The 25,579-nt window shown below is 44.2% G+C and overlaps 1 protein-coding gene and 1 pseudogene across 1 annotated transcript; both read right to left on the bottom strand.

The window, feature by feature from the left end:
* Positions 1-1,584: 1,584 nt before the first annotated feature.
* Positions 1,585-23,266, bottom strand: LOC147892207 (uncharacterized). The gene is made up of 3 exons (XM_087388421.1): positions 22,319-23,266; positions 22,070-22,137; positions 1,585-2,686 (listed from the first exon to the last, which is right to left on the bottom strand). The coding sequence occupies exons 1-3, from the start codon at positions 22,865-22,867 to the stop codon at positions 2,224-2,226; spliced, it is 1,080 nt and encodes a 359-aa protein (XP_087244547.1). The 5' UTR covers positions 22,868-23,266; the 3' UTR covers positions 1,585-2,223.
* Positions 15,553-17,354, bottom strand: LOC147892208 (uncharacterized; annotated as a pseudogene).
* Positions 23,267-25,579: the final 2,313 nt, after the last annotated feature.

Genomic DNA, 25,579 nt, shown 5'->3' with positions numbered 1-25,579 from the left:
CCTCTCTCAGTGTACTACACTCTTCTCCTTAAAACTTGCCCACTTGCGACAATAGTTGCATCTTTTCTCTTCTGACTTATCTACTGTATTTTTAGATGCATGGGAGGAATTGCAGCTGCTATGTGCAGATTTTGGTTTGCCCATAGGCTTGGAATCCTTGCCTCTTCCTGTCTGCTTGAAGCAAATGCATGATCAGGAATAATGGCTTGTCTATTAGCTCTACTTTGCTCTTCCTGCAAAAGCAAAGTAACTAGCTGATCAAAAGAATAGTGGTCTGGATTACCCATGGCCACTAATCGAAGGGTTGTAGCAAACCCTTGATATGTATCTAGCAGTCCATTCAATGTGGTACCGACAAGCTGTGAATTTGGCACCACCTCATCAATGTTGGCAAGTTGTTCCATGAGGTCCTTGACCTTTGTCAAGTATGCATCCATAGAGTCACCTTCATTCATGCTGACTTTTGCCTTCTCAAATATTCAACACGTGCCTCATTGCGAATCTGATAGAGAGAAGCCAATTTATCCCAAGCATCCTTTGCTGTCCTGCAAGACCGGATGTGTGGAATAATGATTCTCCCGCATGATAAAGCAATACATGAATGTGCATTTGCATCTCTTGCATCCCATCTTGTCTGTTCCCCGAGTTGAAAGAGTAGTAGCAGGAGTGCTAGAAGATGAGGCATCAGGAGTAGTACCGCCTGCAGAGGGACCAGTAGTAGAGGCAACCACTGTAGCATTGGGCTTCTCTAAGCCGGCATACCTTATTTTCAGAATTAACAACCTCAAAGCCAGGAGGCTGTGTGACATATACTTCTTCTTGCAGATCCCCATGAAGAAAAGCAGTCTTGATGTCAAGTTGGTGCACTTGCTAGTGATTATGGGCTGCAATGGCAATAACACATCTAATGGTAGTAATCCTCGATGTGGGAGCAAATGACAAAGTTCTTATGATGCAATATTAAAGGATCACTTTTCAAGTCACATTTGAGCAACCATTATAATCACTTTCGAGTTTGATAAAGGTTTATGAGGTGATGTCTCACCTTACCATAAAATACAAATGAGTTGTATCAACCTATAAAAGGTCTCTTAATGTTTGTAACGAGGCTTGTTAGTGGATGTCGTAGGAATGCTTCCTTTGAAGCGACTTCATAGTTTCAATTTCATGTGCATTGAGTTCGTTCCAACAAGAACGACCAAGTACTATTGAAACACATGTTATCCATGTTCCTGTAAAGTAATTATGTGGATGCAAAAACCCCTTAAGGGCCTGTAGGAAAATAGGAACTAGCTTGCCAAGTAAGGTGGCGATCCATGGTGAGGTATGATTCGTTGTTGCGAGTGGCAAAATCCAACAAGATAGTCTACAAAATTACAACCCTCTCAAGAGTCCTTTTGACTAATTACCTGCGAATCCTAATCTTGGCAATTGTCTGAAGATGCAATCCTGCATGTCTCAAGATGTCCCTACGCAAGACTTTCGTACCCTTTTCATTGTCTTGCAAGGTTAGTCAGCACCCTTAACAACCACGACCAGCCAAAATCATGTGTGAAAAACCTGACCTTTAGCTGCAAAAGGTTGAACAAAAACATTTTTTGCTGCTCAAAAGTGCCTTTCTGGACTACTCCCATATAGGAAACTCTGATTTTCAAGGTCTGCTCACCTGTGTGCAAGGTTAAACCCTGACAATCTGTTAAGTGTTACGTGCATCACAATGTTTAAGGATTTTGTCATGTTTTATACCTTTTTCCACTTGCAATAAGCACTATTGTAAAGTTCCATACACACACTCCCATTCTACCTTCCATTGTCAGCAGATATCTGAGATGCAGAGAATTTTTGATATGGCGTAATGATGCCCTGTCTAACAATACTTTTCAGACAGAATCCCAAGGGAATTCAGCTGGTTCTTGATGAATGGCGTCATTTTGCAGATAGAGAGTTGCTTTAAAAGCAGTAAATAATGTTAAGTCACTTTACACGTACTGGACCAAACCTGTCAAATTCTCAAAGATGATAAAGCAAAGCAAGCTGATGTTTTATAACCAAACAGCCCTCCTCTTTAATTCTTGTTTCAAAGAGGTGATCAGCATCCTCACCACCTGCATGAGCCTTCCCACATGCACAACGTATAAAACAGCATGTAGCCATTAAGGCACGGGAAGTGTTTAATGTTGAACTGCACCCATTGGGAATCTGGGAAGGGTACAAAAAAGGGGACTATAGAATCTCACTATCAGACCGCCTTCCATAACGGCGATTTCGGCTCTGGTATGATACCAAAGCTTTTGCATACAGGGCCTCGTCAACTTCAGGCCAATATGCATCTAAGAAAAACAACTCTGTGTATGCAAGCTGCCATAGCAAAAAGTTGCTGAGTCTTTGCTCCCCACTCGTCCTGATCAACAAGTCAGGGTTTCGAGCATCTCCCATCCAGCTTGTTCCAAGTTCATTATCCACGAGAGACTCCGTTATATCTTCAGGTTCCAATTGTCCTTTCTGAATCTTTACAGCGATCCGTTTACAAGCTTGCACTATGTCACTACGACCACTGTAACCAATTGCAACAGTTAACTTCAGGCCAGTGTTTTGTCCAGTCTTATTCTCCACTTCAGTCACCAATGCTCGCAAAGATTCTGGGAGTTGTCTGATATCTCCAACAAGTCGAACCTGAATATTCTCTCTGTAAGAAAACGAAAGACTTTAAGATTTAAAGAAATGCTGCTTGCTGTAAGGCATTCACACGAATATGTTCCTTAGTACAACTACTTAGAAGGCTAGCTGATGGTAACAAGCTAATAAATTGGACTAGAAACGCATGCATGGTGGCAGGAAAGAACTCTGGGAAAAAATGTATATTCCTCATCATGGCCATGAACTTCGTGACTGCACAAATTTCATCTGAAATCCAAAAAGCAAATGCAGAAACCAAGGGCGCATAGTGATAGAGAACACTCCTTGAAACTTTTGAACGGCATTAGCTTTACTAATGACTCATTCATTATAGCAATGAACCACAAAGTTGATGCCAAAGTCTGATAGAAATTTGTTAAAATTTTTACCTGAAAGTTTACCTTTCCTAGGCTTGCTTACGTAGGACATTCAATATGGAAATCTTTTGCACTAGTGACTCTGTGTTTGTGAATCCTTGGACAATTGCCTCAACTATGAGTTGACAGAGTGTATCAGCATTAGGACGAAAAGACTTGGCTGCAGCATTGTAACCCATTGACTAGTGTACTGACCGTAGACAATAGAGATAATTTCACTTCAGTTGATGTAGCAATGCCTATTTCAAAGAGAGATTATGACAACTAGACCAGTCAAACAATTTAACGAGTCATATTTTCTGTGGATGGGATTCATTGCTACACAAAGCCTTTCTTTGCAATAGAAAACAGTAGCTTTGAGCTTTTGAGTTAATAAATCATTGCACGTCTTTCATCTCACATGTCCTTCCTGAAGGAAAGCTTGGGCATCGCTTGCCCACCATCCTTCAACCTTTGCTTGATAACACGTAAACAGACCCATTCTCCTTCTTTGAAAGTGACATCTCTCCAGACTTATTCGCCTGATGTGTGTATGCTTGATGTGCCTTGGCTGTAGGCCATCTCCTAGTGGTTCTAGTGATGCCCTATAGGCCATGGTATGTGCCTTGTAGGCATAAATATAGGCACTTGTAGTGTTAGTGCCTTTTAGGCCACATAGGACACTTAGTCCTATGTGACACCTAGGACACTTAGTCCTAGGTCTAGGTACAAGTACTTTGTACTCTTTCTTTTCTACTATCCTAGTTTGACGTGATGGCTAATCCATCGACTCTTTTGCAACCTGCACTCTCTCTTTTCAAACGATCCTACAGTGGTATCAGAGCTAGGCTTGACTCGTCTTCCTGTCCCTGGACTCCCTGCTGTACATGTCTGTACTGCGTTTTGTACCTGCGTCGTACAGATCTGTACCTGCGTCGTACAGATCCGTACCTGCCATCGTACTTTTGTAGTACAACTTTCGTATCTGCACCACCGTACGTTGGACTCTGTACACAGTACTTGTTACGTACCTGCGCCCGTACTTGTTCGTCCTGTACCAAAGCCACCATACCTGCGCTACCGTACAGATCAGTACTTGCATCGCCGTACTGACCGTCGTACAGTTCCGTACTTCAACCACCGTACAGATTCGAATTTGCATTTCGTACAACCGTACAACGTACCTGAGCAGCCGTACAGATTTGAATCTGCATAGCCATACAGCCGTACACCGTACAGCATAGTACATGCATCCATACAACGTATCTGTATCCGTACAGTCAGGTACCTGCATCCGTACACTACACGTACTTGTTCCGTACACTGCAGTCCGTACTTGCTCAGCATGTTGTACCTGCAATCCATACAGCTTGTACTTTACAGTACATTATCAAAATTTGGGGCTTTTGAGGATTCCTTATCTTCCTTCTACTGTTTGAAATCATTTCAAGACATTTCAACAGATTGGAAAGCCTACATTTTTTAGGTCCATACCTTGGGACAGGTGCACTTTTGCAGTCATTTTATGGACAACAAGTCCTAATTCTGCAGTTGCAAGCCTTGAGGCCATATTTTTTTTGGGATTTTGTCTGCAATTTCTCTTTTGATTGCAATACATTGGGACAGATTGGAGAACATTGAGTCACATATGCAGGACATTGAGTCAGATTTTCAGACATTGAGTCTTTTCCGCAAGACATTGAGTTAGATTCGCATACATTGGGTCACATTTGCAAAATTTCAGCAAAATTTGGGGCTTTTCTGCATTTGCCCTCATTAAATTTGGGGCTTTTGCCAGATTTGCTGTTTTTGCAGTGAACATTGCCTGCCACAGTCACATTTGGATCAGATCTGCATTTGCCCTTTGATTCGGGTTGGAAATTTGCAGATATTTGCTGTCATTTTTTGGACAGCCAGCCTTTGTAGTGATAGCCTTGAGGCTTCTGGGTTTTCAAGTCTCTTTCAGGGTATCACATTTGCTATGGCTGGGAACAATCAAGATCTATTTGGCGTTCTTCGAGAAGATGATAAGTTGGATGGCACCAACTATCCGATGTGGTCTTATCTCATGAAAATTCTTGTTGCAAAGCATTTGTGGAATATTGTTTCTGAGGTTGATCTGAGGCCAGCCAATGCTACAGTGGTTGCCTCTACTGCTGGTCCCTCTGCAGGCGGTACTACTCCTGATGCCTCATCTTCTAGCACTCCTGCTACTACTCTTTCAACTCGGGGAACAGACAAGATGGGATGCAAGAGATGCAAATGCACATTCATGTATTGCTTTATCATGCGGGAGAATCATTATTCCACACATCCGATCTTGCAGGAAGCAAAGGATGCTTGGGATAAATTGGCTTCTCTCTATCAGATTCGCAATGAGGCACGTGTTGCATATTTGAGAAGGCAATTACAGGAAGTCAGCATGAATGAAGCTGACTCTATGGATGCATACCTGACAAAGGTCAAGGACCTCATGGAACAACTTGCCAACATTGATGAGGTGGTGCCAAATTCACAGCTTGTCGGTACCACATTGAATGGACTGCCAGATACATATCAAGGGTTTGCTACAACCCTTCGATTAGTGGCCATGGGTAATCCAGACCACTATTCTTTTGATCAGCTAGTTACTTTGCTTTTGCAGGAAGAGCAAAGTAGAGCTAATAGACAAGCCATTATTCCTGACAGGAAGAGGCAACGCTTCCAAGCCTATGGGCAAACCAAAATCTGCACATAGCAGCTGCAATTCCTCCCATGCATCTAAAAATACAGCAGATAAGTCAGAAGAGAAAAGATGCAACTATTGTCGCAAGCCTGGACATGACATTTCAGAATGCAGGAAGCGCATTGCTTTGGAGAAAAAGAAAGCAGGATTGACAGTTAATGCCTCTCATGCTATTGAATCCCATGAGCCAGAAGATGCTTCACATGCACATGCTCTTCAGGATGATTGGGCATGGGCTGTCCATTGCTCATTTGATCCCTCCAAAGCTGATGCATTCTTTACTACTAATGATGCTCAGTCTTGGTACTTTGATAGTGGTGCTTCCAAGCATGTCACATCTTTCAGACAGTTGTTTCATGCTTTAGCTGATGCACCTCGAGGGGGGACTGTCACATGTGCTAATAATGCTTCATATGCTATAAAAGGAATTGGAGATGTGCAGCTCACATCCATTTCAAGCCATCCTGTCACTCTGACAAATGTTCTTTTTGTGCCTGGAATTGAAGTCAACTTGATTTCAATTTCAGGAATTGCCACTTCAGGTTTCAGAGTGATTTTTGATGGCTACAGATGCCTAGTTTATGATCTTCGTGATGACAATGCCATAGTTCTCACTGGCACTTTGCAAAAGGGGCTTTATCACCTTGATCATCACTCAGCTGCACTTTCTATTGAAGCATTTGCAATTTCAGATTCACAGCTTGCTGAAACTCATCTTTGGCATGAAAGAATGGGTCATCTCAATTATAGAGCTCTTGCAAAGCTACATTCACAGCAGATGGCAAATGATGTACTCAAACTCACACAGTTTCCAAACATGTGTGTGAGGGTTGTCTTTTGGGTAAAATGCATCGATTTCCTTTTCAAAAGAATTGTCCAAAACTCTCACAAAGGAAATTACAGCTAGTGCACAGTGATGTCTGTGGCCCAATGAGGACAAATGCCATTGGAGGGTACAAATATTTCACGACTCTCATTGATGATTTCACAAGATATTGCTGGGTATATCCTTTAAAAGCCAAATCTGAAGTTTTCTTATGCTTTCAGAGGTGGCTGAATATGGTTGAGAATGAATCATCCAGGGGGGGAGAGTATATGTCTAAGGAGTTTGATTCATTGGAGATGGCCAGATGCATGCTTAAATTTTGGCTTGATGCAGTGATGTGTGCCAACTATGTGCTGAATAGATCACCTACACGGGCATTGAAGACTATTACACCTTATGAAGCATGGAAAGGCAAGAAGCCTTCACTTTCACACATGAGAGTTTTTGGGTCTCTTGCATATGTTCATGTACCATCTCAGCTGAGACATAAGCTTGATGACAAGGCAATCAAATGCATATTTATTGGTTACAGCCAGGAGAGTAGAGGGTATCGGTTATATCAACCAAATACTAGGAAGATTATTGTCAGTAGAGATGTAATCTTTGCTGAACATTCAGCTTCTCCTCTTGTGGACTCCAAAGCTAAGCCAGATGTTGACATGTTTGATGCCTTTGAATCTTGGTTACCTCTGCCATCCTCAGAAGAGGACTTTGACCATCAACATGAGCCTCCTGCAGGCCCTCCACCAAGCAATAATCAGCCACAACCCCATGCTGATTTGCAGGTTTCTCTTCCAGCACAAAATGATCCCACTATTCATGTTACAGTCATTGAAGAAAGAGCTGTCAATAGACAGCAAAGGCAAGTTCCCAGATGGCTTCTTGATACATTGAGGGACAGCAAACAAGATCAGCCTTTTGCTGCCCGGACAAGATCAGGGAATAGACACATGCATGGTCACTTTCTTGAATTTGCACTCCTTGCTACAACTTGCAATGAAGAGCCCTTGTGCCATAAAGATGCTTTTGACAGCAAAGAGTGGATGGATGCAATGAGAGCTAAGTTACATTCCATTGCTAAAAATGACACATGGGAATAAGTAGATCTCCCTCCCGGCAAGCATGCCATTGGAACCCGGTGGGTCTACAAATTAAAAAGGAAATCTGATGGCAGCATAGATCGATACAAAGCCCGTCTTGTTGCAAAAGGGTATGCCCAACAACAAGGCATTGACTTTGAGGAGACATTTGCTCCCACATCCAGGATTACTACCATTAGATGTGTCATTGCCATTGCAGCCCATAATCACTGGCAAGTGCACCAACTTGACATCAAGACTGCTTTTCTTCATGGGGATCTGCAGGAAGAAGTATATGTCACACAACCTCCTGGCTTTGAGGTTGTTAATTCTGAAAATAAGGTATGCCGGCTTAGAGAAGCCCTTTATGGTTTGAAGCAGGCACCCAAGGCATGGTATGCCAAAATTCATGCACACTTACTATCCCTTGGTTTTCAGAATAGTCCCACAGAACCCACTCTTTATGTCTGTGGGAGTGGATCTGATTTTTTAGTGCTGATTTTATACGTGGATAATATGCTCATCACGGGCCCAAATACTCAGCAAATTGCAGCTTTCAAGGCTGATTTGCAGCAGATTTTTGACAGGTCAGACATGGGACAGCTCCATTATTATTTGGGCGTTCAGTTTGCTCATGTTGAGGGGGGTATCATGATGTCTCAGTCCAAGTATATTGGACAGCTCCTTGATTGTTTTCAGTTTGAGGATTGCAAGCCAATCTCTACTCCAGTAGACCCTGGCTTCAAATTCTCAGCTCATGATGGGAGCCCACCATGTGATATCACTCTTTATCAGCGGGCTGTTGGATGCCTTATTTATTTATGTCACACCACACCTGACTTATAGTATGCGATATCTCAGCTCAGCAGATTCATGCACATGCCCAATTCACAACATTGGCAGGCAGTGAAGAGAGTCTTCAGATATCTCAGAGGCACTCAGGATTTAGCCCTCTTCTATGGTGATCAGGGTTCACTTACCATGCATGCTTACACGGATAGTGACTGGGCAGGATGTTCCGACACCAGAGTGTCACATACTGGCAATTGTTTTTTGCTTGGCAATTCATGTATCTCTTGGCTCAGCAAGAAGCAACCAACAGTTGCCACATCTAGCTGTGAGGCTGAGTACAGGGCAGCTTTCACCGCTACAGTAGAGTGTGTTTGGCTTCGACAGTTACTTACAGATCTTGGTTTTCGCCAGACATCCTCCACTATTGTCTACACTGACAGCCAGAGTGCTTTGGCCATTGCACGTAACCCAGTGTTTCATGCGCGTACCAAGCATATTGAAGTTCATTATCATTATGTTCGGAAGCGGTTGTCAGCAGGAGACATAGAGTTGTCCTATCTTCCCACAGAGGACAACATAGCAGATATGTTTACAAAGGCACTTCCTCGTCCCAAGTTCAAAGTCTTTCGACAGGCCTTACACTTGGTTCCCTTTGTTACATGATCTGACATCCCTTGTACATTCATAGGTGGCTATATCCTTTTGGATAAACATGTGCCACCATGACCAGAAAATACCAGGTATTCTGAGACATTTCCAGAGTACTTCAGCCCATCCCATGGAGGGGGGTTTGTAGGTCATCTCCTGGTGGTTCTAGTGATGCCCTATAGGCCATGGTATGTGCCTTATAGGCATAAATATAGGCACTTGTAGTGTTAGTGCATTTTAGGCCACATAGGACACTTAGTCCTATGTGACACCTAGGACACTTAGTCCTAGGTCTAGGTACAAGTACTTTATACTCTTTCTTTTCTACTATCCTAGACATGACGGCTAATCCATCGACTCTTTTGCAACCTGCAATCTCTCTTTTCAAACGATCCTACATTGGCTAACTGGTCTCCTGCACATTTGACATTCAGCCCTCCCGTGGAGGCTGCCACATGGGCAGCATATGGGCTGCCGGCAATATAGGCAGCAATGACTACTATCGTATAAGAGCACTTAGAGCCGAGGGAGCTTATAGGTCGTGGTTAAATCCATACAGGTTTCCACTTCGTCATGAGACGCAGTACTAGTCAGGTGTCGTGGTCTTCCAATATTACCAAAAGGTCCTCCTACTATATGCCTGGCATCTCTAGATCTCTCGGCCTGCGTGCTCCTCTGAGCTTATGTAAACTCTCTGTCTAGTGAACCCTTCCACCTTGCTGTCTATATAGCCAGCCTAGGTGGGCAGCTCTTGCTGAGCTAAGTCTGCAGCTCCTCAGCCTAGTTCACCTCTTGGATAAGGCCCAACTATTGCTGCTCTTGCTGCTCCTTCCTGCTCCTCACAGGCTGCTCCAAGTGATGCCATTAGGGGCTCAAATGGCCCCTTTGAGCCCCCTGCCATAAAACCGACCAGCCCTCTGTTGGTAAACTGAAAGGAAAGGAAAGAGTGGACACAAACTCAGAATACTTGCATTATGGAATGAAGAAGAGTGAGGTCCTTAAGTAGGCTCCTCATACATGCTCACTGACATCACTGATGACTTCAGAGCTCCACAATCATCTCCTCAATCTGCTCCTAGATTCTCTCAATCATCCTATGTGGCTCTCCACCACCTAACTGTGCTTGTGAGCACCTAACTGTGCCTCTAGCACTCACACATAGAAACCAAGGTGTGCCTGAGGCATACACCTTGAGATATCCCATCAAACCCCCCCTCAAGGAAATGCCTCAGGCTATGTCAAGGATACATCTAGTCTCATAGTTTCTCATGCCATCTCATGGTGGTCAAGGATAAATCTATGGCTAGGTTCTCATGCTAGCAAGGGTTCCCTTGGCTGTAAGGTAAACAAAAGGGATACAAAAAGACCTTCCAATGGTTATCTCCCCTGCATGTACATGCACACAATGTCTGCAGGAGGTACCATGGAGCAAAACATACACATGGCCTACATCATAAGGTGACCAGAGGTGTTTACAAAATACACAAAACACAATAGTTTATTTCATTCATTTTGGAGGACTATCCAGGCTGAGTACCTTGACATAAAGAGAGATCTGGAGCATACATAGAGATGATTTAAAATGCATAATCTTCAAAGGATGCCTCATCTTGTGGAGGCTCATTAACTGAAAGTAGATTTGCATTTTCTGTCTTTGCTTTGGCTCTGCAAAACTTCTCATTATGGTTGTTCTTGCCACAGTGCTTGCATGGATTAATTTTGAAGCAGTCCTTTGAAAGGTGATTTGTCTTTCCACAGTGATTGCAAGGGGTATACTTGCCCTTCTGGACGTTTACAGCATAAACAGTGTCATTGCCTTTCCTGAGCTCCATATGTCTTTCTTCTTCTTGGAGAGCAGAGATAATACCTTCAAGATTAGGATTAGGAAGATTTTTCAAAGTGGTAACTATGTGATCATAATCTTCAGGCATACTCTTAAGTAACACTGCCATAGCATCATCTGGAGTAATAGGAGAGTTGATAGAAGCTAATTGAGTCATAAGACTCCGCATATAGTTGACATGAGCTGCTAAAGTAGTACCACTAGCCATCTTCAATTCAAAGAAAGAGATTTTAAGTGATAGTTTAGAGATGTGAGAGCTAGCACCAAAAATTATGTCAAGCTTCTGCCAAGCTTCTGAAGGAGACCCCAAGTCAGAGTTATGGTGAATATAATCATCTCCTAAAGCAAGAGCAATGATACCATATGCTTTTTCTTCTCTAGCTGGATCCCTTACCGGTCGTGTCGGAGTTGAGGATTCTCCAACATTAGAGGCCGTAGAAGAAGTGGTAGGAGTAGGTTTGACAAGTCCCCATAGGTTCTCCCTCATCAATGCAAATTTCACCTTCATCTGCCATGTGTGGAAGCCCTTTCCATTAAACTTCTCTAGATTCAATAGGGTAGCCATGAGAGGGTCTAACCCAGATATTGGGCAATGTCTATCTCTCTCACAAGGCAAAAAATAACTGAAAGACTTCCAAAATGTGAGCACTTGATGTAGCAAAGACTAGTGACCAATATTCAATCAACGATGCTTCTTCTTACATGCTTCATAGAAGTGGCTAAAATGAATACTTTCCAATCAAAACCAGGTCTAGCAATTCAAAACAAAACTGAAGCCACACTTGTACTGAAGTTATTGAAAGTTTCAAAAAACCAGAAATGCTAGAGTAGCATTTTATGTAGCATCATCTTCAAAAACTTGTCCAAAACTGTCAGAACCAAAAGGCTGAACTTAGAGGGCTTGTAGCTCACTCTTCAAAGCAAGGAAAAGAGGGCTTTCTGAAGCAAAAGAAAGCTCATATACCAGAGAGGGTCCAGCACAGAGGTTGGACGAAATGGTGCGCACTTTTGCCCGGGGGAGTTGCTACAGGCTGAACCTGAGTTTTGACAATTTCTCCTTCGTTACTGAACCAAATGAGCTGAAAAATGACTCAAAATCTTCGTCTTGAGATCGCCCATCCACTCCTAAGAGGGCTCAAGCAATGGCGGAGCAGGCAGGGAGTATTGAGCAATAGAAGAATGGTGAAAAAATGCGCTGTTTGGAGAATGGCAGCCAACAGAGACGTTTTTTTTTTAATTGCTTGCAGGTGGAAGTTCGCCCATACTAGAGGAGTTTACAGCTTAGAGGGTTTTGGCAATGGTCGTTTGTAGGCGGAGAACCAAGCTCTCAAAGATTTTGGGAAGGAGGAGGAAAATGGAGAAGAAGAAGATGAAGAAGATGATGATGATGTGGCAGAAATGGGCTCAAGGGGGATCAAAGGGCTCTGATACCACCATCCCCCTACCAGCCGACTAGATTTCTCCCTACCAGCAGACTGGATGGGGAGGCCTATAAATGCCCTGTAGAACCTTCTTTTCCGAAACAGCTCAAACAACTCAAAAACTTCACAAGAACAACTGAAAACGTCCAACACCTCTGGGAGAGTGAGGGGAGAGAGATGGAAGGTGGGGGAAGGGCATGCATACACATGCTTGACAAATGGCACCTCCTCCTTGCCATTTGCCTAACCCCCATACCAAGGACAACGTTGGTTGTCCTTGGGCCCAACTTTTAGACCCCTCTTTTAAAGCCTTTGCCTTGCCCTAGGACCTAGTGATGCACCTAGACTTTGCCCTTAGGAACTTCTAGAAAGTGTGCACTTCCTCTAGCCAGTCCCTTACGGCCAAACCATTACAACACTTAACCATGGTTAGCCCCGGGTTAAGCGTAGGTTGAGTTATAAAGATACTTTACGTCCTCTTTTCACGTCCTCGTGACATACCCTCCTCTTAAAACAGCAAACTACCTAGGTTGCTGTTGAAAAAGTACAAATAGGCAAAAATAGCCCATACCAGAATATACATCATCTATAAGATACAACCTGCAATGATAATATGGGCTAGGAGAGCTCGAGAGTCCATCCATACATCAATGCATCCTCTATGTCGAGTGTCGTGAACACCCATCATGGAGACCTCACGGCAGAAATATTGTCAGCAAGCAGCATCTCGGGTGAGACAATCGGTGCCACCAAGCGATCTCCAGATATATGAGCAGTCTGAATCAAGGAAGGTGAGGTGCTACCCTCCTCTTGAGCACCAGGCAATGCTCCAGATCTCTGCTCTGCTGAACCTGTAGGAGCCTGTACCGTAGTTGGCGCAAGCTGAAACACGTCGAGGTAGAGGTGCAAAATCTGAGGTGAGTCTGCCAGGTCACCCTCCTCCATCCACCTCGCATCCAGTGCAGGATAATTCCTAAACTTCACCAGATATCGACGGGAAACTCTACCTTTTACTTTCTTTCCATATGTGCCAAAACCTGTTCCGGAACCAAGATTTCATCCAACTCTTCCACCTCGGGCTGATCCTCATGTAGCAGGTCAACAGGCACATCACCCTGGAAAGGCTTCAATGAACTCACATGAAAGGCATTGTGTATGTCCAAGTGGCAGGTAGCTTCAGCCTGTAAGCTACGTCATTAATGCGTTCAAAAATCTGAAAAGGACCATAATACCGCATCTTCAGCTTTGTGTACACTTTCGTCATGCCTTTCATCTTCCTGAGTCGTGCTTTTTGAAAATGCAGCAGCACCCAATCGCCCTCTTTCAAGAGCAACTCGCGGCGATGCTTATCGGCTGCTCGTTTGTGCTTCTCTTGGCTTTTCTAGAGGGCTGTTTTGACCTTCTGGTAAGCAACATCCAAACTTTCCACAAATCTGTCCGCTTCAAAAATCTTCTCTTTCGTATGCAGAATGGGAGGTACCTTCCGTTCTCCTGCCACAATTTCAAAGGGGGCTTTCCCCGTGGATGTGTGTATAGTGTTGTTGTACGCGAACTCAACAAGTGGCAGAAATTGCTCCCATTTCGATTGCTGATCCGAAACATAGCATTAAGGGCAGTGGAATTGGCTTCTTCGGACTGCCCATCAGATTCAGGATGGAAAGAGGATGAGAACTTCAGCGTGGTACCCATATTCTCAAAGATACCTCTCCAGAAAAGACTTGTCATCCGCGGGTCTCACTGACAATTGATTGAGGCATCCCGTGATGTTTAAACACATGAGACATAAAGAGTCTCGCTATCTGGTCTGCTGTAATTTTCTTTCTGACGGGATGAAGTGGGCCTGCTTGCTAAATCTGCAAATAATGGTCCATATCCCATCATGTCCAGATGGTGTACGAGGAAGATCAAAGATAAAATCCATGGCAATACTCTGCCAAGGTCGATCGGGAATAGGTAGAGGCTGCAGCAGTCCAGCCGGCTTCTGCCTGTCATATTTCACCTTTTGGCAAGTGATGCATGTCCTGACATATGCCTCGACATCTTTCCTCAATGATGGCCAAAAGAAATAGTGCTCCACAGCTTTGATGGTGGCATCAATGCCTCTGTGTCCTGCATAGGGTGGAGCATGACTCTCTGTCAACACTTTGGGCCTCAACTGTTTCGTGACACACAATCTGCCATGCATCATCAGAAATCCATCTTTGAGAGTATAGTGCTCATGCCTTTGTCCATCAACCAACTGATCATAAATCCGTGAAAAATCAGCATCATTAGCATATTGATCCTTCATGGCACCAAGCTCATCATGATATGCAATGGTCACTGCTGAAACTTGTGGCTTAACAGACACTGCATCTGGAGTGGGCTTGCGTGAGAGTGCATCTGCAACAACATTCTTCTTCCCATGCACATGCACAATCTGAAAATGAAACATAGAAAGAAAATTTGCCCACCTCATATGCTTCTCAGACAACTTTCTCTGAGTGAGAAAGTACCGCAGTGATTGATGATCGGACTGAACATGAAAATCAGCACCCAAAAGATAATGCTTCCAGGTCGAAAGAGCATGTATGACAGCCAACATCTCTTTCTCATAGACGCCGAAATTCATTTCAGCATCGTGGAGCACTCTACTCTCATATGCCACGACTCTTCCATCCTGCATAAGTACCCCTCCTACGCTGTTCCCACATGCATCTACTTGGACAGCGAACGGTTTGCGAAGATCTGGTAAAATAATCACAGGATCTGAGCAGAGTCGCTCCTTTAGTAGGTCAAAAGCTGCAATTTCTTTGGAACCCCATCTAAAAGTGACCCCTTTCTTCTGTAAGGCATGTAAAGGAGATGCAATCTTTGCAAAATACCGAATGAACCTCCTGTAGTACGAGCACAAGCCTAGAAAGCTACGTACTTCATGGATGCTCTTCAGGTATGGCCAATTCCTTATGGCCTCTACCTTGGTAGGGTCCATCCTAACTCCATCCTTGGAAACAATGTGCCCGAGAAAATGGATCTCATGCATGAAGAATTCACTTTTCTTGGCATTGACAAGCAGCTTATGCTTCCGTAGCTCCTCGAGAACAATTGCCAGGTGCTTCCTATGTTCAGCCTCATCCTGAGAGAACACGATGATATCATTGAAGAAAGTGCCAACAAAGGTTCGGTACTCTCTAAAAATCCTGTCCATCATTCTATTGAAGGCGGCAGGTGCGTTAACCCAAATGGCATGACAAGAAACTCATACAGACCAAATGTGGTACGAAATGCTGTTTTGTGAACATCCTCTAGCTGAATTCTGATTTGGTGATAACCACTCTTCGGATCAATGCGGCTGAACATTCCAGACCCCTGTAACCTATCCAAAATATCATCTATCCGAGGTATAGGGAATCTGTTCTTAATGGTAATCTTATTGAGGGCTCTATAGTCAATGCACATCCGCCAGGATCCATCCTTCTTCTGGACCAAGAGTACTGGTGAGCAGTAAGGTGAAGAGCTGGGCTGAATCAGCCCCTTCTCCAGCAGGTCCTTGACCTGGTTCATAATTTCCTCTTGCTGGGCTGCACTGACCTTGTAAGGAGGTCGGTTAGGAGGACTGCTACCAGGGATTATATCTATCGTGTGGTCTTCTGGCCTTTCAGGAGGCAACTCCGGTGGAAGTGAGTCAGAAAAACAGTCCCTAAACTGAAAAAGAAAATCTGTCCGCTGTTTTTCCAGCTTAGAAAAATGAGACTCTTCTTCTACTGACTTCTTTTCAGATGCAAACACTAAGTACGCTGAAAGATGCTTTTTCATTACGTTGCCAATGGCAGAAGCAGATACAACAGGGATGGATTCTCCCTTCAATTTAGCATCCAGAACGAGGTCTTGCCACATTGAGTGATTGTGATTGTTTTATTCTTCGTATCCAAAACAACCCCAACACAAAAGTGCCAAGGTATCCCCAGTAACACATCACAACCATTCAACGGCATAATATAGAACTCTTCTGTGTCCACGTAGCTCTGAATATGCATCCGCAGCTTGCCTACCACCGAAGTAATTGACTGGCTGAGTCCCGGACACGCCATATCTGCATCACACAAAGGACCCATCTCTTCTGCCCTTATTCCTAACTTTCCAGCCAGCTCTGGAGAGATGAAATTGGCCTTGGCTCCCGGATCGAAAAACATCAGAGCTGTCTGGTCTCTTATCTTGTCCCATGCCCGGCATAACTCTGTAGCATCTATATTCTGAAAAGCCCCAATCAAGTCTGGCAAAAGACCAGCAGTGGGCTTGGGATTTTTATTCTTCTGATCAGTCCTCTTTTCCTCCTTGTGCTCACTCTGCTCAGAAGGAGGGAACTTCCGCTTCTTATGTGGGCATTCAAAAGCCCTGTGGCCTTCCTCCTTGCAAATATAACACTTGTTGGCATCATAGAGAATTTGCTTTTCCTCATCAGACATGCGGGTCGGTACTCGCCTCTATCCTCCAACAAACTTTGCCTTCATGGGCTGCGAAAACTTTCTGAACTTCTTAGGGGATTCCGTCTTGCTGCCCTTTGGCCTTGCTGTCTCCTGTGAGCTTCCTTTGAACCCAGAAACTTTCCCTTGCATTAGTGCATAAGCTGTAGTGGCATTCTCAACCAACTGAGACATATTGGAAACCCTTGTCTTCGTGCAATAGTCCCGAATCTCCTTTGGCAACCCGCAGCAATATCTTTCAATTTGCTCGGACAGCGGCACATGTCTGTAAGAATTCACTGGCAGTAGGGCTTCCCAAAACTTCTTATTGTAGTCCTCCAAATTTCTGCAATTTGCAGCATCCAACCTGTACCAGGCGGTCATGATATCCACCTCAAAAGTGGTAGTGAGCCATGCTGCTGAGAAGACCTGCTTGAATTCGATCCAAGTGGTAGGTGCTCTGCCTTGCAAGAGGAGGTTGGTCCACCATTGGAGCGCATTGCCCTTCAAAAAGGTGGCTGCCTTTCGGACTTTGGAGGATTCTGTGAAGTGTCCACCTAAGTAGGCAGCATCAAACTGTTGCACGAATGTCAAAGCCTTCAACCTGTCCTGCATCCCATTGAAAGTCTCAAACTTGACAGTTGCCCCTCCCTCCTTGTAATCTTTCAATTTTCCTTTAGGGGTGAGATTGTCATAAATGGGGGCCTGTAAAAACGGTGGGGGCATCACTGCTCCCGCATTCTGAGCCATTCCAACCGTACCTATGGTGGGGTTTGGCATTCCAGGTCCCACTCCCTGCATCTGTGGCATATTCCAAGTATTGCCCATTGTCCCAGGCATTCCTGTCTGCATTCCACGCTGCATTCCAATGTTTGAGTACATCATATTGGCATTTGCAAGGGGCATTCCACCCATCATAGGTTGCTGGAAATTCTGCATTCCCGGCTGCATGCTGCCCATAGAGCTACCCGGCATTCTGGGTGCCTCTACGGATGGTGCCACCATTGCCTGAAAAACTGATCCCCCTCCGAAATATCCTGGATGCATCGTGGGCTGAGGAAGGGCTTGCTGTCCCTGATTGACTGAATGGAAGTTATTGGCATGACCCGCTACAGGGGTGATCGAGGGCATCTCTGACGGCTGTCCACTGAAAGAAACATGCCTAGGGGTCTTCTTATGCTTCTTATGTTTCTTTTGAGATGACTTTTTGCTTCCAAGGGAAGCAACCATAGGGGGAGGAGCTTGCATAATCTCCATGACAGCATGTTGCAACTGCGACAGGGCTCCCGCTACACCTTGCATCCGTAGCTGAAAAAGTGCATTGGGATCAAGCTCCTCTGTCTCATCTACCTCATCCTGTGAGTCCTCTGTGGCATGCTCATGAGAGACTGGATGAGTCCCACTGTCCTGCTGGTCATCACCCCCGCTGGTACTGTGCTCCTCTTCAAAGCTCTCTGATGCTTTGTCTTTGTCCCCCTCCTGCTCTGAAATGGTCAATGACCTCTCACGGTGTGACATGCTTGCTGAGATTGATGGCTATAGCAACAATTGCACTGAAGGTGTCCTTCACCCAACACTACGAGAGCCCACCTCTGTAGGAAGATGGTGACGATCCCGGCAATGGAACCATTTTGGATCATAGGGAAAAGAAGCATCGGATTGTTGCAAGAACAGAGGGAAACCATTTCCATTCTATCTTATCATTCCGTTGCTAAGTTAATGAAATCTGCAATTTCTATGTATATGGTTTTGTTAAAGAAGTAGAGAATGATATGTATGCTGAATTGAGTTCTTCAAATAGAAATAATTTCAATTTCTTGAAAATTGAAGAGATTGCTTTTCAAATACTCTTCCAGGTGAGCTAGCCCTTGAAAGGCTAGAAGATCATACTATTGATCTTATTCCAGGGAGTGCGTCCCCAACCGACCTTCTTACAGGGTGAGTGGATCGCAAAGGGAGGAAATAGTGGCACACGTGCAGGATCTATTATCAAAAGGGCTACTTCAGCCCAGCTCTTTACCCCTTTGCTCCCCAGACCTGTTAGTTCAAAAAAAGGATGGTTCTTTCTGCATGTGTGTTGATTACCATGCATTGAATAAAAGGACCATCAAGAACAGGTAGGTTCTCCATTCACCGTATTAACAATGCTGTAGACCGGCTGGAGTTTTTACCAGGATTGACCTCAAGAGCGGGTATCATCAGATACGCATACATCCACGAGACGTGCATAAGACGGCCTTCCATACCACTTTCGAGTTGTATGAATTTCTAGTTATGCCCTTTGGATTGACTGATGCACCAGCCACTTTTAACAAGATGATGGACGAAATATTCAGGCCTCACTAACATTTTACCGGCACTTTTTTTAATGACGTTATTATGTTTCCAAATCTATAGATGAGCATAGATAGGCAGCATTCCGCCACACTTTCCCAGGGGACTTTGCAACCATAAGCTGTATGTTAATGGCAAGAAAAGTGAGTTTTTCCTAAATAAGATTCAATATCTTGGTCTCATTAATTCTAAGAATGGGATGCAAGATGGATCCTACAAAGATCCAAGCTATACACAAATGGCCTAATTTGAAGATCGTACATGAAATACACACTTTTTTAGGTCTATGTTCTTATTACAGGCGTGTATCAAACATTTTGCTGATATTGCAGTACCACTCCATGATTTGACTAGAAAAATACTGTTGCAGATGGGGGGAATGTCACAGAACAGCCTTCAACACTCTTAAGGAGAAATTGACCACTGAGCCCATCCTTGTCATTCTGATTTGTATTAACCGTTTGATGTGGACTGTTAAGCATGTGGGGATTGTATCGGAGCTGCTCTGCATAACGAGGGGCATGGTGGCCTAAGAAAGTAGGAGGTTGTGAGATGCCGAAAAGCACTTGCAGACTTGAGAAAAGAAATTGTTGGCTGTAATTCATGCTATGACCATCAGGAAGCATTATCTTTTGGGGGCTGATATCACGGTCAAGACTGACCATCAAAATCCCAAGTATTGACCAAGTTTTCTGAAAAGCATATGATGTGGGTAAATTTTCTATCAATGGTCCACTTTCAAATTGTTCATATACCAAGAGTGAGCATCCCTTTATAAAAAGGTCTTCGTACTGAGTTTCTGTCGGCACTCCGGAGATGAAGGGTAGACTCAGCTGTGACAAAGGCAAGTACTAAAGGAGAAGATATCTTCCATTGGTGGAGTTTGCATAAGACAATATTGTCCACAGTTCATGGGGAAGGCACCTTTTACGGTAATCTACGGAAAGGTAATTCTCCCACCCATCCTAAGGACAAAAGATGAAATTTTGCTGCTGATCAATATAATGGAGATCCGGAAACAGCCTTTGAACAGGTCATGACAGCAATTGCAAAATCTCAAAAGAAACAAAAGAAAGCTATGGATAAACATCGGAAGCAGCTAGATCTTCAGATTGGTCAAGTTTGAAAAGGCTAGGCTTCGAAAGATGAAGAGTGAGGAATATGTGTATCCCAAGCTGTCCACCAAGTATTATGGACCGTTTCAGATATCAGGGGAAATAAATGAAGTAGCTTACAAGCTGGATTTACCCGAGCATTGGAAGATTCGTAATGCATTCCATGTGAGCCTTCTGAAAGAGTAGAACGGGCCTGAGCCGCGGGCCTGAGCCGCCATAACATTAAGGGAGATCAAGATGAAGGTACCCCTGTTAAGTGGAGACTTCAGGGGGCAGTTAAACCAGCAGACTGGAGAGCTACACGTGGGTGGAGAGGACAGGCAAATATATATACCTTTGTAAAACTAGAATATATCCAGTCGTACTAATTTAGATTTTTGTTGTTCTGAAGTCCAAAATTCTACAAAGAAAATAAAAGAGAAAACAAAAGAGAAGAAAAATGAGGTACAAAACTTTTTGAAAAACAAAAGGGAGACATACTTAGCAAGCAAAGCAACACTTACGTCGGCATCAATGCCCAAGCATAGGCAGCTATACTGGGTTTCTAAAGACCCGCAGGAAACCACACATTCCAGATCGCTATTTTTAGCAAGAGTTGCCACAATTGGAATTTTCACGCCTCTATTAGACTGGAGGACGATTTTTGGAGAGTCACCTGCTTTGTTGTGGCTGTAATTGCTCTAGCTTCTTCCTTGCGTGCAAACTATTGATTTTCTGAAATAAAAACCTTCCAGGGGCTACTGTGTGTGTTTTTTGTTCCCTTTTCCCCGTCTTCCAATTCGTTTTGCTCCCCAAGAAGAAATCATTGCTGTCCCCCATTCGGACGAATCCTCGGATTCACATTTTCCTTGTGTTCCCCGAAATGCAACTTTTTCTAGAGAGTTTCTCTGCTGCAATTTTGATGAAACTGCTGCGTTTTGTGGAAGATCGCTGCGATTTGCTGAGAAGTGCTGTGTTTTAGGGTTTCCAAGCTGATTATTGAACCCTTGCACAAACCAGACTCTCTCTCTCTCTCTCTCTCACACACACACACAGACACACATGGATGATACATGACAGGGGTCCCTGCACACACCCAGAGTGTATTTCTACCTCCCATTTTCAGTTTCAGTTTCAGATTCAGGCCATATTAGATCCTTAGGGGTTTACTAGAGCCCCTAACAATGTACAAGGGGACTACTTGCCAAGCATTGCACGTGGGAGTATGGGAACAATAAAAATGGGGGAATGCCAGAATGTGAAGAGAAGTGAAGGGAATGGTAAAGAAGGGAGACAAGAAGGTAAAGGGACAGTCGAGAACCGCAAGATGTGACTGCCATTAAACAAAGCTGCAAACAGTATCTTGGGAAACATTTCCAAGCCCACTTTTGCAAAGTTTCCACCACCATTTTCCTGGCCAGTTTCCCTTAAAATGTTCTGAAATTTGAAAAACAAACGGGAACCATGACTTGCTGGTTTCTTAAAACTTCTCTCTCCTTAAAATGCACACCCTGTCAAAGAAAGGGGCCACAACATAAGAGGTGCCTACATCCTAAACCTGTCATTTAGTTTAATTCGCAGCTGTGCCTACATGATTTCCCCATGATCCTTGACTCTAATCAAACAGAATGCACTTCATCATTCAGTTACTGAAATTTTAGTTAACTCCCCAAGAAACCTGGATAATAAGCACAAGATAGGGGTTTGAAATGCCGAAACAATGCCCTCTTTCCTTTTCTCCTTTTTCTCCAAAAACCATACACAAACATAACTCAGTCCTTAAGGATGACTTTAAGGGAACAAGAACTGGCAGTGCTAACAGTTGCTACTTACTTCACAAGATTTGCAAGCTCCTCTTTCAGCACCGCCTCAAATAATCCTAACAGAAACGAGACTTCCGCCTACCACGCAAACGAAAATGTCACATGAAAGTTCCAGGCTTACACAAACTACAACGATACTTAAGTGGAGAGAGAGAGAGAGAGAGAGAGAAAGAGAGAGACTGTCGGACACAGTAACAGGGTAATCTAAAGATATGGATTCCTAAAGCTAAATAGTGCACACCTGCAAAATCATACCCACCTTTGGACGAAGCCAATTCTCAGTAGAGAAGGCGAATACCGTCAGAGCTTGGATACCCCATAAACAAGACAACCGAACTACCTCTTTCAACGCCATGATTCCTGCCTCGTGTCCAGCATACCGAGCCAACCCTCTTCTCTTAGCCCATCTTGAATTCCCATCCATGATAATCGCCACGTGACTAGGTAGAAATCGTGCATCCAGGCCATGAGGCAACCCTCTCTGCTTCGAGCTGCCACTGCCAACATCGCAGATAGATTCTACACTAGCGTGAGACAATGATCGGTCTGAATCTTCCGGTAGGACTAGCTTAACGTTCACAACATTCTCAGTTGCTGCCTCGAGACTGCTCTTACAAATGCACAGAATTCTGGAGTGAAAAGGTGCTCGAGAAACTGTATTCACTGATAAGCTTCTGTCTTGATATCCTCTGAAAAAACAGCCGCAAAACGGGTGGGGACTCTCGGAAGATGTCGTTATGCGATAGCGGAGGCTGGGATGGGAACTACCAGCAAAGGTAACACTAGTGAACGAGCCAATCGCTGCCATTGCGGGATAATTTTCGCTGCCGAATACAGCTGGCAACGATCAGCACCGCATTTGCGAACTCTAGATCCTTAGAAGGAAATGATCCAGTCCTTAGAGACAGCGATTGACGGGGGACAAGGGTAGGAAGATGCGCAGGAATGGCGTAAGCGCTTGCAATCGACCAAATGTGGATTTCCGAATCCCATCAAACCTTGTCCTGTGCTGCCAAAATGCTGCAAAATTCTGGAAGTGGCGGGTCTTTGGAGGATGAATGCGCAGCAATCAAGAACTGAATTTGCAATGAACTCCACAGTTCGCGGAGGAAGAGAAAGATGAAGAATGCCTTAGTCGTCATCGCTTGCCTCTGCTCCTTCGATGGCTCCATTGCTCCCGCAACTCCACAACTGTTCCAAATAACAAGTTCATTCCTCTTAAACCTTTCATTGGCATCCATCACACATCATATCATATCATCCCTTCAAGGCCGTGGGTTTGACTCCACGTGTCCTCCCTCATTCCCGCTCCTCCTGGCTCCGTTGCTCGATCCTAGTGTGGAGTGTCCATTCCCATGTCGTTCATATAGAACTCCCACTCACTCTTCTCCCCCCTCATACTGCATAGCCTCATTGTTGAACTGAACATTGACGTCCGACAAAAAATTGTCGGCTATGTCCACAGTCCAAGCAAATGTTGTGCAACAATCTCTAGCAAGAGTTCACGTGTGGCCCACAAACCGGATTATGAAGAAATGGCCATATAGTTTAAAGTCTTCCAAAAGCCCTTTCCACCACATTCTTGATCAAGGAGTGGATGAAGTTGAAGTCCCTCAACCTCTTACTATCTGGTGTTGCGAAGGGAATCACAAGCTAAGGAAGGGATGTGTATCTTCAATCACCAAGTATGTAATCATAGACCTCAATATCTCCATCAACAAATGTAGGACCATTCAAGTTTTGGCCCCTTTCAGCTAGATGGTATAGAGTTGAAATCCTCAAAAAGCCGAAGTTCATTCACGGACCCTCCCCATCCCATGAGGATATTTAATGAAGCACATGTTCACATCCATGACTCTTTGCAAGGACATGGAGTACCCATGTTTGCAGTCCCTCTAAGCTATGCGCCATTCCCTTGGAGGCAACTCGAGCTCAATGAGTGTGCGTTGTCAATAGCTTGGGAAATCTCTGAGAGCCTAGAAACCTCTTACATGGCTGCCTCTCTTGTGCACACGTTTATAAATGCCATCATATTCTTGTTCAAGGCATTCACAAACTCCAGCATGATTTTCCAAACTATGGAGTTTCCCACTCCATAATCATCCTTGTGCCAACTAATGCAAAGCATATGGCCACCTTTTTTCCACCGTGAAGACTCTAGTAGGAATGATTTTCGACAATTGCGGGATAGGTTTTTGGAAAAGGCCATCCCTCAACAAGTCACACACAAAGCAGTACAACTCTCTAGTTTTTGGGAAAGTTCATCCCTCAACAAGTCACAAACAAATCAGTACAATTCTTTGGGTAGCCTCACTGCTGCTTCAAACCTCACATTGTCGTTGCCCACATAATCAAAGAAATTCCACCTAAGGTGCAGCAACCAAGGCTTCACATACCATACCCCATACACATGTTGTATGGAATGCTTTCCAATTGCAACTAGCATCAACTAGTATACTTGTTGTTTGCACCACCCATGCATGTATCTGTTGTGTCTTTGTCCATGAAGTCTCCTTCCGATTCTGTGTAGTCCTCGTCACTATCTGAGTGTTGTAGGACAACTTTGAAGGAGAAAATTGTAGGTTTCATGGCCTCAGTAGTGAGTGTTTGCATCATCCCCATCCATTGTTGGATACACAACCCAATGGCCATGGACACTGCTTTAAGGGCTACAAGGGCCTGAGAATCCATGGGTTGCTACTATCTGTAGGAGTTATGTGGAAGACACTCAACAAGGTTGCTATCTAGGTTCGGGTAGCACCATGGGAGGCAGTCGATGGGAATTGTCATGGTTTGGGTAGCACTAGGTGGCAAGTTCAAGAGTGCGTAGGTGAGTGGGATGAACCCTTACATGCGGTTGCAATGACCTAGTAGGCAGAGCTATGAGAGAAATCCAGCCCACCATGGGGCCTTGATCAAGTTCCAATAGGTAGGTTCCACCATTTTTACTCCCATATATTTCCAGTTAGCTCCCATGATGCTCCAATGCATGGGGACTCGGTCTTATTGTCATTTTCAAACAGTAATGACCTCCTTATCAAAGTCATCCTGACCAAATACAAACAAAAAACATGGAAGGCCCTTTGGACCAGAAAACTAGCCATCTCCCCATAGTCCCTTAGTAGGGCCAACAAGACCAGAATGTCTCACATCCCTTGCACAATGATCTCTATTGGGGAGGCACGTGAGTGCTTTTCATACCTGGTCATGTTAAATGCAGCACATAGGTTGCATCCACATGCCGCGCATAGGGTTTAGAAAGGGAGCACAACAAATAGATTCCTACCTTTACTGTATCTCTTCCTCTAACCATGTATGCAAAAGATGGATCTTGGTAGAGACAATGTTACCGTTGTGACTCCTTTTAAGACTTGTGTGCACAGAGTTTCATTAACTTTTGTCAACACAACAAACTAGTTTGGATGAGATGCTTTGGATTGGTGTGTTTGAGGGCTAATATTGATCAAAAACTCTCTTCACTTTTGTGTCCTCTCATTTTGTGATTCGGTTGCACTTATCC

This window comes from Dipteris shenzhenensis, chromosome 17 (genome assembly GCF_047967505.1).
Source record: "Dipteris shenzhenensis isolate YYH24624 ecotype China chromosome 17, Dip_SZ_1.0, whole genome shotgun sequence".
NCBI classification, from domain to species: domain Eukaryota; kingdom Viridiplantae; phylum Streptophyta; class Polypodiopsida; order Gleicheniales; family Dipteridaceae; genus Dipteris; species Dipteris shenzhenensis.
Note: the sequence above shows the minus strand (reverse complement) of the source record. Positions and strands in the feature narration are given on the sequence as shown.